Source organism: Pundamilia nyererei, unplaced genomic scaffold (genome assembly GCF_000239375.1).
Source record: "Pundamilia nyererei isolate P.nyererei 1_Seehausen unplaced genomic scaffold, PunNye1.0 scaffold00135, whole genome shotgun sequence".
NCBI classification, from domain to species: domain Eukaryota; kingdom Metazoa; phylum Chordata; class Actinopteri; order Cichliformes; family Cichlidae; genus Pundamilia; species Pundamilia nyererei.
The window spans coordinates 864425-877112 of record NW_005187536.1 but is presented as its reverse complement, the minus strand read 5'-3'; the positions used below and the strand labels follow the sequence as shown (position 1 = coordinate 877112).

The following is a 12688-nucleotide window of genomic DNA, read 5'->3' as shown; positions in this document are numbered from 1 at the left end:
ATTTAAACAAAAGTCATTTAAATTACTTGCATCATTCTGCAGTATTTGTATAACTTCACCAGATAAAAGGACATCAACCCTGTTTTCACTTGTAAATGCTATAACTGCTTTGATTGCTCATACCGAGGCTGCCGGCTCTGGATGGCTTTAGCCTCGTTAGCGTCTTTGAAATGTCTGTGAGTAGCAGGCTGAAGGTGATTTAGTGTCTGATTAGAAAAGGTCGTTACCTGCTTACTCGAACCACAAGTCAAACCCATCAGCATCAGTTCTGCAGATTTATAGATGATTCTTCCAGATAGCTGGGAGATCCAAGTGTCTGCAAACTGTTATGATCCAAATAATGTGTGTCAAATTATGACAGAGTTACAGAGCTGACACTTGGCAAACACTAAATTATACAGCTTTTGTTGACTGATCGTAGACAGGGTTTACTTTCATTACTTGCTCTAACAAGAACATTTTGCATAACTTCAGTTCTTTCCTCTCTGAAAACAGACTTTCTGCTCCTGGACATGTAAAATCATGTGGCAGCAGGAGGTATTAATATTTTATACTACAATCTCTCTCACACTTTCAGTGTGTGTGTGTGTGTGTGTGTGCCAGTTATGAAGGAATTTCATGAACATGCCTTTCTCCTGGGGATTCCAGGGATGACTGTGGTTTGTTTTAAAAAGGTTAGGACCATCATGTGTTTCTTATTTAGACCTAATTCTCGTTGTCAAATAAAATATTAGTCCCTGTGGGATTTCAAATCATTTTTCGGTCATAATCACCCGGGAATGTGTTTCTGGGGACGAGCTTTGTGAGCAAGGTATTTTTCTCTGGAAAAACAAAAGGGTACATGTGTGGCACGCAGAAAGGAAAAAAGGGAAGGAAAAAAAGAATCACATCCAGAGATAGGTGGTGCATTCTGGCAGACAGTAGGAATCTATTTCACGCCCAAATGAAAGCAGTGTCAGAGGGGGAATGTGTGTGTAGCATGTGCATGAGAGGTGTGGCAGGGCAGGGGTTAGGCCTGTTAGCTTGTCCTAGGTGGAGAAGGGTGGGAGGGAACACTTCATAATCGAGACCAATGTTCTTTTACTTCAATTGATGACAGACCACAGGGGAAAACACAGCTCGATGCACACACTTTTCCATTTAGCATTGTTTCTGTTCTGATGATCCTTGTAGGACACAATAATACGACACAGCAACCCAGTCACAAACATCTACGAGTCCGTGCACGAGGCATCCAGCACAGAGACGAGTCAAACACCCACGCAGGCAAAGCTGCTGTGATGTTTAGCAAGTACGATGTTTGCAAAGTTTAAGCCAGTTAGCATGTAAGCATGATAATACTTGCTCAGTACAGTCTCATAGTGCTGTGGGAGCATCCGAGCCGTACACTGGAGGAAACTTTCATTCTGGACAACAGTTGTAGCTTGAACTTCCTCAAAGTTTACTATGGCAACAACGGTTGTAACTGCTGTTTGTTTCTCATGTAATCTCCAGGGAGTCGTTGAAATGAAACGTAAATTTAACGAATATTTAGATGAATCAGAGCCGGCTGTTGAACAAAACTAATCTAATAGGTCTGATCTTTGAACAGCTATTCAAAGATCAGACCTATTAGATTAGTTTTGTTCCAGCTGTTCATATGTATCAGTGTGATGTGCGGTGAAATAACAACGCACAGTGTTGGAGTTTGGGGTCAACAGAGGAAGAATCGGGACACCCAGTCAGACGCCCATCGTGTCACCAGTAAATGCCTGCCTCCACTCTGCCACTCGGTTGTTCCCCAACTGCAAAATATCTTGTACAACAAAACTCATGTTATAAGTTTAATGTAATGACTAAAAAATGCACTGCTGGCAGCTTTTAGTGAAGCTCCTGTATCTATCAGGGCGTTCTCCATTGTAACACTGATCTAAGTCCCTACAGATGTATAATACATGCTGGAAGGACATGTCGCATATCTCCATACTGAGCTATGTGATTAAGATGAAACAGGGAGTGAACTACTGAGATGATGCCAGCCCGAGGAAAGACGGAGAGCAGAGTCGACTCAAACTAGAGAGCAGCGTCGACTCTGTTGGTGAGCATCTGTGTAAGTGTCTTTGTGCCGAACCCTTGCTGTAAAACTAACAAGCAGAGATAAGAGAAACATCGGTAGCCTAGTCACCAGAAATCCCTGTTATCCAGTGTCTGCCAAAGCTTACATGTTGTTGGACGGATTAAATATTGAGCAGGCAGTCACATGACTTCACTCTATTTTAGGTTAAAACATTGGTTTCGCTGAACTGTAGTTCTGCTGAAATGACCCGTTTTTCATGTCAACTCTATATGCACATCTGTAAGGGGTGAAACACAGAACTTACCACAAATTATTCAAACAAGGTCACTAGAGGTCACTTCAAGGAGGTCAGCGGGCTTTGGCCGAGCCCGTAGCGGTTAAAAGAGACAGACGTGTCAATGCTACACATCATGTACAATATGAATCTACTGTATGTGGGCTGAAGGCCATCTGGTTGGGGGCTGTGCAGTGTCTCCTCCCAGCAGGCAGCTAAAGCTGAGCCAAGACCCCAGGCCCAACACCCTGCTGGACTTTGAAATCAGATCTTTATTGTCCATAAAGCCTCAGCCAAGTATGAAGAATCAGCCCTCCCTAACAAAACACACTTATCCAGCAGAGCGAGGGGCAAGATGAGAGAGAAAGTGGGGCAGAGAGAGTGTGTAAGGTGGGTGAGATAACACCCAGTATAACGCACAGTTCAACTGGCATGCTTATGCTCGCAACTATGCTGCAGTTATTTATAGATCATTGAGAGATAACTCAATTTTCATAACTTTCTAATTTTGTTGTGGTTGGTTCCAGCCGGCATATCAATGCAGCACTCTCCACGCAGCACAGCTCTGTCTGCTAAAACATCACACCATGTTCTGTTCCTGCCACTGGAGGCCAATTATCTGCTTCAGCGTGACTATGTGTTATGTGAGCTCCACAACCGAGAGGAACGAGGCAATGGAGACACGAAGCCTTACAGCTCAGCTAATGATAAACAAAACTTTCTGCAATCCGTATACGTTTGTCACTCCACCGGCAGACACTTTTCAGTTACAATAAAGCAATGAAAAAATACTGTTGCTTTGGTTAGATGCATTCAACTCTTTTCTTTGTGTAAGTAACAAGTTTAAACGGTTAGAGGTGCCAACATATCACTTCTGAGGAGTTGTGGATGCCAGAAAACACGGATAACATCAGGCCGAGCGAGGCCAGGATGTGAGACAGAAGCTGAACGGATCAGTCAACAAAGTCCGTTTTGAACATTGTCTCAACAGTTAGAAAACATCATTAGCTGTGCAAGAAGGCTGAATCAAATTAACACTAAATTCCTGCTAATCTAATATTGCCCTAAGGTATTCTTCACACTGGTTTGCTGCGCTGCTGTTTGTACCAACTTGCTTTTTCCACTGCAAATCACTATCACGTCATATGAACTGTCAACCCAGCAGAATAAGTTTGAAGTGTCTGCCTGTTACCTCAGAATGGCTTCACAGACACGATGGTTTGATCCACCGTGGAGAAACAGACTGTTGTAGACCAGTAGCCTGTAAATATACTGGTGCAGCTTTACTGTGAGTTATCAGAATATCAGAGCTGTTATCACAGATCAGAATTTTTGATGCAATGCATCATGTCTGACAATAACAGCGCTGTCTGGAAAGGAGAATCACAAAGGTTCATCGCTGAAGCAAACTGAACCCAGGTTGCACTGATCTGATCGTGCACGTAATCAATAACCCACTCTGACTATAAAGCGGCAGAGGGAATGACCAGCTTGAGGTCATCACTTGGAAGCCATAAGCATGAAAATCTTCACCATCACTAAATTGCACCTGACAGATTTTGGCACAATCTCAGCCAAAGTTATTGGGAGGACAGTCTACTGCTGAAGGAACCCGAGAGACATTTCTGACCCACTTTGAGCATCTACAGTTTTGAGGAATCCATCTTCATCTGCTCTCTCTCTCTCCATCCATCAGTGATGGGATTACAGTATGAACCGGCAACGGCGTCTGAACCCAATCAATATGAGTCAAAACTCAACTGGAGCTGTATTTACTAGACAACTTTCTCGTTTAATTTTCTTCATCGTACAGAAGCCAGTGCAAATTTCTTAATGTGTTATTAAATGTCTATTTCCATTGCCGACTATTATTAAATAACTACAAAGAGAAAGGGAGCATGACTAAAACTGCTGCAGAAGAAATGTGTGCAATGTTCATTCTGCATTTCCAGATGTTTGCTGTGTGAACATTAAGAATATTAAAACAGTCACAGTGAAACTTATCTATTGTGAGTTAATCCATCTGATCTTTTAATTAATAACGTGTTGATGGGCTCTGATTTTGTGCAGCTTTTCATATTTATAGATGAATACTAAATTCTAGCAAAGCGTAAATGCAGTTTCTGGGCTTTTGCATTTGGACCTGTAATCATTAAAACATTTAATATCAAAGAAAAACCGCATCTGTACATCACTTGCACATCAGCACAGTTTTAGCAGTTTAAACGGCTTCAAATGTGGGTGATGAGTCCCTCTAAGATTACATTTTCAGCAGTGTTCGCACACTGAGACTGTGTGGAAAAGCATATAAAATTACTTCAGATGAATTTGAACGTTCATTCTGTTTTTATTCCTTTTTTAGAAGAAAAAATCACGTCAGATTGAAATTTTGAGGAAAATGAGGAATAAATTCTACAAAGGACGGTGTGCAATATAAACGCAAGTGAAATGCACTGATGTGTTCTGATGTGTGTTGTAGTCGAAGCTTTACAGCACTTGTAAAGTTTCCACTATTTTTGCCCCTTTGAGTCAGACTCGTTTGCAGACTGCGGTCGTAACATTATGAGTAAAATATGAATTTGGGTTATTGTTACAATCCAACGCGCAGCTGCTTGAGTAGCGTCCGTGGTGGCATTGAGAGTGTGGGTTATGGTCTGTGGAAGGACAGAGGTACGTGTCAGGTTGATTTAGTCCGTGTGTAACTTGTGACTGATTGCATCACTGCAGTGGAACAAAGTCAGGTGTGAGGGCAGCACAGTGGTGTTGAATTTCAATGGATATGCCCTTGGCCAGATAGGTGATCACACATGCAAGTACCTACAAATATACACAATATTAAAAATAACTTCCAACGTGCGACATGTGCGTCGTTTTTAAAGTCTTTGCTTTAAACGATTCTTAAATATGAAAGTGTGAACCTTTTGGCACAAGCATCAAAGCAGTGCCATCGCGCCTGTGCTGACGTCACCCCGTGATCCCCTCAGCTCTGATTTCGGGTGACCGTAAACACTGCGGGCTCGTGTCAGGCCCCCCCTCACCTCTGTGCGCGTGCGCGTTTCCTCCTAAAACTAATTGCAGTTTCGTTCTCTCTCCTTTCTGAGTGACAGAGGATTTCGCTTCGCCCCGAGCGACGTCACGCTAAGGTGGGAGAGCATTTTTGCTGCCTTCATCATCCAAAGAGCCCACACTGACAGCCGTCGCGGCAGAGACGCCTCTACCTGCAGCCGGTGAGCACCGAGAATTACCGAAACTTCATCCGGGCGTCATTTGAGGGCGAGCAGAGTGGGGCCAGCGGGGCTCCGCGCCTGAAGACGTGAACTGTTAGACATGTGTAAGCGCTCCTCTTCCTCTCTGACTCTGATATGACAGTTTTTTTTTTGTTTTTTTTAAGTAAAATGAGTCAGAGCCGAAGATCCTCACGAGTGGAGCTTTTTCACGCGCTGTTTCGCAGTCAGATAAGACTTGAGTGTTTTCGGGATTCGTCCTCGGTCCGCCCTGGAAGCATGTAACGTGCTGCGACAGATGGGGCAAAACGACAATGCAGAGGTTAACCACACCTTTGAAAGCGGACATCTCTCCAGTAGCCTCTTGACCAACTTTGTTGCGCATTAAGATGCGCACGGCCGACGAGCAGTTGAATTTTTGCGCTCTTCTTGACAGTCTGTAAGCGCGCCTGCACCGACTCCAGCCGCAGACAGCAAGCAGGGACTTCCTATGTATTTAAGAAATAACTCGGTGCTGGCTGAGATCGTCACTCGAAACTTTGGTGGGGAGTCTCTTTGAGGATTTCAACATGACGGCTCGTCTCTCGCGGATCCAGCTGGCTCTGTTCTTTATCTCGCTTTGTCCGGTCAATATCATCGGACTGTGGTGGTGAGTTTGCATTTACTACCACGTGTTTTTCGCTGTCTGTCTCCCGTCAACCCAAAGCTTCGTGTGATTTCTGCGTAATCGCGGTTTTCCTATTTATTTTAAATCTAAATGAACACACACATATATAAATATATATGCGCAGTAGCATAACATTAATAAGTGATTAATGATTAGCACATTTCCCAGCAAACTACCCGAATCCAAGAATGCTCACGAACAATCTAAGGTGCTCCCAGAGTGAGAGACTAAACCTGAAGAGAAGACAGGGAGGTGAGGGAGGTGTGTGCATTTCATTGTCTGCAGCGATAGAGAGGACAGGGAGATCGGTGGATGTGGTGTTGATGGTGTGTGTGGTATGTGTGTGTCTGTGAGTGAGAGTTCAGAGGGAGGAATGTCAGGTGGCCCTCTGGGCTCAGTGGATATGTCATCATAAAACAATCCCTATAGGCTCAGCTCCACAAGGTGTGTGACAGTTGGACAGACAGACAGAGAGACAGACAGCAGATCAGCTGATAAAATATTTTCTCTTGGTGAGGGTCTGTCTTACTGTTTCAATAGGAATCAAACTCTCTCGCCGTCTCTCTCTCTCTCACACACACACACTTTTGTAGTGTTTGAATGTGCAGCTTTGTGATTTTTTTCCACTTGAATCCTCCCACTGTTCATTCACAGCCCAGTCAAGGTCAGTGTGGGATGTAGTGTCATGGAAGCTGTGTGAGTTTATGTCCTTGCATGACTGGTAGATAGAGCTCCTCCACTTTGCCATTTTTCCGTCTTACTGTAGAAAAATAGGTTTGTGCAGGTAATCTGTGAGGATAGTTTGAATTAACTCGAGTTCTCTTTGCTAATAAAACACAAGAGTCTCTGCTTGTCTATCCACAGGCTGCACTGTATCTGTTACAGATTGTGAAAGTGAGCAAAAATAAGAGGGAGAAGAGAGAATGGGTTCAAGTGTTACTGGTATTTTACATCCAGTACAAGGTGTTTTTCTTTTTACTATAATAACTAATGTGTTAAACAGTAATTTGACATCAGCTCACGCCATTAATGCAGGTTAATAACAATAATGCGTATACATCTTCATTACCACCACATCACAGTTTTCCTTTACCAGACTTTAATATAAGAGACAGAGGTCCTCTTTTAGGACAAGTGTTGCTGTTGGGCCAAAACACAGTGTTTATTATTTAGCCAGCAAAGTGAATGCCAGCCAGAAAAGTGCTGATCTTTTGCTGAGCTGTGCTGGTACCCAGCTGTGGAAGGAAAGAGAGAAAAACAATGTCCGTACAGGGTCAGCAGTCTGTTTCGTCGCCGTGAATTCATCGCTTTATTTGGGCTAAATCTGCTCATCTCAATGCAAATCAGTAAGCGAAAGAGTCCTGACACAGAGCTGTGCTGTTATCTGTGATGCTGATGTCACTGTTCGGCTGGCAGTGTGGGACATTTGTTTTAAATAAGACTGCAGAAGAAGAGAATCAGTGCGAAGAAATCAGCTACTTCCTTTTTATCCCCACTGACATACGCTGTCATCTTCTCTCACTCGCTCTCTAGCTCACTTACACACTTGCTCACACACATAAATGAGTGGGCATATACGCACCAGCACATACACAGAAACGCACACAGTGTGGCCAACTGTGGAGCAGTGAAACCACACCTGTGGATTGCTCTCCTGTCTGCCAGGACAATGATTCTCTCTGTTGAAAGATGCTGTTCATACCATCGTACGTCTCTCTTTCTCGGTCTCCTTCTGAATGTCTCTGTCTCCTTATGTCTTTTGCCGTACTTGTCTTTTGAAGGAAAATGCCTATCACGCAGATAGGTTGTTGATGAAGGAAAAGCGAGAGCTGCAGTGAGAGACGAAGAGTGAGCGAGATGAAATGCTGGGAGATAGCTGTCCTTTCAGTGCCTCTGCTGATTAAAGCGCTCTAATCATTTGGCCTGAGAGCAGAGAGCAAAGCTCAGAGACTCAGACACCAGTCAGGAATGTCTTTGCTCTCTTATGCTAGTTTTGACTGCAGTGCTGAGCAGGGCCAGCTTTGTTGTGTGCCACAGTCCTGAATCGGCGGACGGCCTGCGCAGAGCGTGCCACAGGTGCACACACACACGCATACTGCATGTGTGTGTGTCAGCGCTGCATGCACTCCAAGATATACAGACACACTTATTCAGTCACACATTATGGTGACTATATGTATATGTATACGCGCTCATATGCACGCAAACAAACACACACTCGCACAAAATGTATAGTGAGCACTGCCATCATCAGCAGAGAGTTTCATTGTAACAGATCTTATCTTGTCCTGGGCTGAAAGCTAAACGTGTAATCAGCACCAGGCAGATGGAGTAAGATAAACATTAAATGACGATGTGGGTTTGGCTTTATGTGCAACAGAGAACTGACATCAAATTGTTTATGTGTGTGTTAGTGTGTTTCAGCATATATTTTGGTAGACATTCAGGCCAGCAGTATATTATAATGTCAGTAGAATGCAGAGCAGAGGAGAACGACTGTCTAAGAAATGTCTAAATATCCAAGAATCGAGGAAGAGGAGCGACTTAAGCCTCAGTGGCACATGTTAGGACCTCCTTAAAAAACAGGTAGAATACCTTTGAAGATGAAGAACTCATTAGGCGCCATCGCTTCCTTGGTTAATGCTCAAATCAGGCAAACAACACCTCCAAAGACAAAAATGAAGAAAGACTACCTTCACAGACAGATTCGTCCGACATAATTAACCAAGCTGAGCACTTTTAGTGCCTAAACAAACATCTAAATAAAAACTCAAAAAGAAAAGAGTAAGACTAGTAGTCCAAGATGGGACACAGACGCAGGTTTCCTGGGTAACAGTCCGGGAAATGACAATACCCCGTCTGAATGTGGACTATTTTATCTGCGAACATTCTTGTGTGTGATCTGCGCAACTATGATGATTTAATCAGGTGATACCTGCACACAAAGCCACATGTGCAGGAGTGATACCAACTAATACCGTGCTGATGTTAGCAGGCGCTGTTATTTACTTTGATGCCTTTCACATTTAGGTGTCGGATAAGAACGCGGGTTCGATTCCCGTCAGCCTGTTCTTAAAAACCGCTCGTGCAAACCCTTCAAAACCTTTTACAGACGTTTAATCTGCTGCCTGCATTTCAATCAAATGGTAGAAGTATGTGCCGAGGCTGTTTCTCTCATCTTAAACTTTGAGACGTGAATAACTGATCTGATCTAAAAATCTGAATCTGAAATGGCAGAAACATCTTCACACATTGGCTTAGTTTATAGACAGATGTCACTATGGCAACCACAGCTTGGTGGTGCACGTTATTCTTAAAAGGAAAGAGACAGTTTAGTTGCTCTAAAGCTTTATTTTATGTGTCATCACGCCTGCGACACACAAACAGGATCTGCCTTCCATCTTCCACGAGTGCTGTTGAGCTCTTTCATGCAGTCATGTGAATATGTCCATATTTTGACTCAGAAATGTATCTGTTAATTGTCACTGGGTGTGCCACGGTTGTTAAACCAGAATAATGTTTTTCTCGTGACATTAGCGCGGCGTTGTTGGTTTCCTGCTGGTCACATTTAATTGCCTTTGCTTCCATTATGAGTGCTGAAACTTTTTATGGCAGCAAATGTCACCGTTTCAGGCTCGTTTCACGGCAGCGTGTCAGCAGGATCGAGCGTGTTTGAAAGCGATCGACACGTTCAGGCTGAGAGGACCGAGAAACAGCGAAGCCGAGAACCAGGAGCTCGTTTTGAAATTTCGTTTGGGAACAGCATGTTTGAATTTGCACACATTTACATCACATGTGAACGGTTTCCTTTTTGTTTTCTAACGAAGCCCAGCATCTTGTTTCCATTTTCACACTCCTGCCGACCCTTTCCCTTTGTCTCGTTCGCTCCGGCGTCTCAGACTAGCGCTTGTCGTGACTGTATTCATCTGCAGCATACTTGAGGGATTAAGGAGGGATGAAATTCACTCATTCATGGGTGGAGTGGAAAAAAGAGAAAGGCCCACAGCTCCACGGTGGCGTGAGATCTTTAATGAGATATGAGGTCTCTATGAGTGCCAGTGTTGAATCCCTTTGTGACCTAAAAATAATATGGTTATTATATAATTATTGCCATTGTGAAAAACTATCAATCCAAGACCTTTGATCATGCCTGACACCTATTTTTTAATAAAGAGTACAAAGAAAGAATCTGCAGACAAACTGTAGATGTTTAGCTCATGATTGGAGCAGCTGAATATTTGTCATAGCAGTGATCGTTTTCCTATCAGTGCCTTTGATTCGAGTACTTGTGATTCGCAGCCTTGTTTTATCTCCGTCTGCCGCGTTCCTCTGCCTGTGCCCGGCTCTTTATCTTCAAGAAGAACTGTTCATGCGAGACAGTGTTTCCTCAAAGCTGCTGATACGATCAATGACTGAACTTCCCTCTCAGTGTTTTGCACTGGGTTATCTGCTCAGGAGCTGTATCATAAATGACTGACTGAAGAACAGTGGCACTTTGCATGAAGAGGATCTGATTACTTGCCCGGCTTTGAAGTTCCTACTTGGACGTGTATGCAAGCTTTTATCTGTGTCTGCACTGTAAGTGCACCTGCGTGGATCATCAGCATTTTTCGTGACATTACAAACATTTTTTTCCTGCTTTTTTTTTTGCACCTGAAATCCGCACTTTTTGGATCCACGGTAAAGCCAGTCCAGAGTCTCCCCTTCCTCACACTGATGCACACTATAATGTTTCAGTCTCCAAACAAGGGCAAGAATGCCAGACACTTACAGCACGTTGATCCCATCATTGAATTAATGCACCCCATTTTTGGGTATATCTGCAGCAATGTGCTCTTCCACCTGAGTTCACCTCACTTCCATCATTCCCACTCTCCTCGTGCCCTTTGTCTAAACTTCTGAGTCTGATGAACCCACATTACCCAACCGATGTGCAGCCAAAATTCAGGCATGATTTCTTCCTACTGTGTCCCAGCGTTGCACGATCGTGCTTTGATGTATCCATTTATGTCGATATCGCTCCTAATTGTTAAAACTTGCAAAAGCTCTGAGTTTAATTAAGTTTACTTTGTAATGACTCTCTATTTAGGTCATGCCGGGGCTTGTTTCTGCTCGCCGAGAGCTAGCTAATTATTATAATTATATTAAGGTATATCATAACAATTGTTATGCAGCTGAAGACGGCACTGTGTTGCGTGTCACAACCTTAAAGGGGAACTTTATCTCTCATGTCCAGCTCCGTTTGGGAGCTTTGCTGTCAAAATAATCCATATTTATCTCACACTGGGCTTTCGTGCTGCCACTCAGTGTTCATGTGCTCTCTATAAAAAGCTGTTCGCTCCCATTTAAGGCCAGCCTCTCTCGAAGGCAAATTTCTTCTGATTGGCTGCCCCTGACAAACAGAAGGTTCACAGCCAGAGCTGTTTGCCTGAGATGCCCATGGTGACGTATCTCTTTGATAAATGGATGTCAAATGTCAAACGGACCATTTAGAGAGCAGTCAAAGCCCGAGCTCACAGGTGTTAAAGCCACACACACACATATATGTAGCCTCCTGACTACTTTTTTTGTCAAATTTGTGGCATGTTTTGAATCTTTAAATAAATGTTTATATTAAGCAAAAAGAAGAAGAGCAAACACAGTTTTTATTAAGGGAAAGAACCTGTCCAAACCTACCTGCTCTGTGTGAAACAGTAGTTGCTTCCTAATCTTAATAAATGCTTTTGCCTTGTCAGCAAAATCTCCAGCTGTTTGTGATGTGCTGGTGATGAGTCTTTCTGTTGTGGAGGAGCTTTGTCCCACTCTGCTTTACTGAATAGTTTTAATTCAGACACATTGGAGGCTTTTCCAGCACGAGCGCCTGTTTAAGGTCAACTAAGTCTGATTTAAGTCCACACTTTGAAAACCTTCATTTCGGACTTGCTGCAATAGTCCGCTTAAGCTTCATGTCATGAACTGATGGTCGGACATTCTCCTTCAGGATTTTCTGGTAGAGAGCAGAATTCATGTGGTCCAGGTCCTGAAGCAGCAAAGGAGCCTCAAACCATCACACGACCACCACCGTGTTCGACTGTAATCCTGGGAAGTTTCAGCACAGTTCCAAGTTGTCTCCATGTGTGAACGTTGGCTCTCACTGTGATTCGCTGGAGTCCCAAAGGCTTAGACTTTGCATTACTTACTTGCTGTTATTTGTGATCTTTTGGCCCCCTTCACTTTGTCGGACAGCCTCGATTTAAGTGATTTTTTTTGCAACAGATCTGGCAATAACCAGGTCTCTGTGACATTGATCTCAGTTTTTAAAAAAACGTGGTTAATCAAAGAAAACTCAGGATTCAACCTGCGGAGATGATACTGGACAGATGGGACAGTGTGCTCGCCTTCGACAGCCGGGAACAATGGGGCTTTTTCACTGTATGTATACTGTACAAGTATAAATACAAATACAAAGCAGATTGCCTCGTGGGAAT

The 12688-nt window shown here is 43.5% G+C and overlaps 1 protein-coding gene across 1 annotated transcript in view; it reads left to right on the top strand.

Moving 5' to 3' along the window:
* Positions 1-5425: 5425 nt before the first annotated feature.
* The window catches only part of wnt6b (wingless-type MMTV integration site family, member 6b), a 21818-nt gene continuing 14555 nt past the window's right edge, over positions 5426-12688 (top strand). The window contains exon 1 of the mRNA XM_005743739.2: positions 5426-6203. Coding sequence (XP_005743796.1) covers positions 6124-6203 — 80 coding nt within the window. The 5' untranslated portion in view covers positions 5426-6123. The remainder of the gene's footprint in view (positions 6204-12688) is intronic.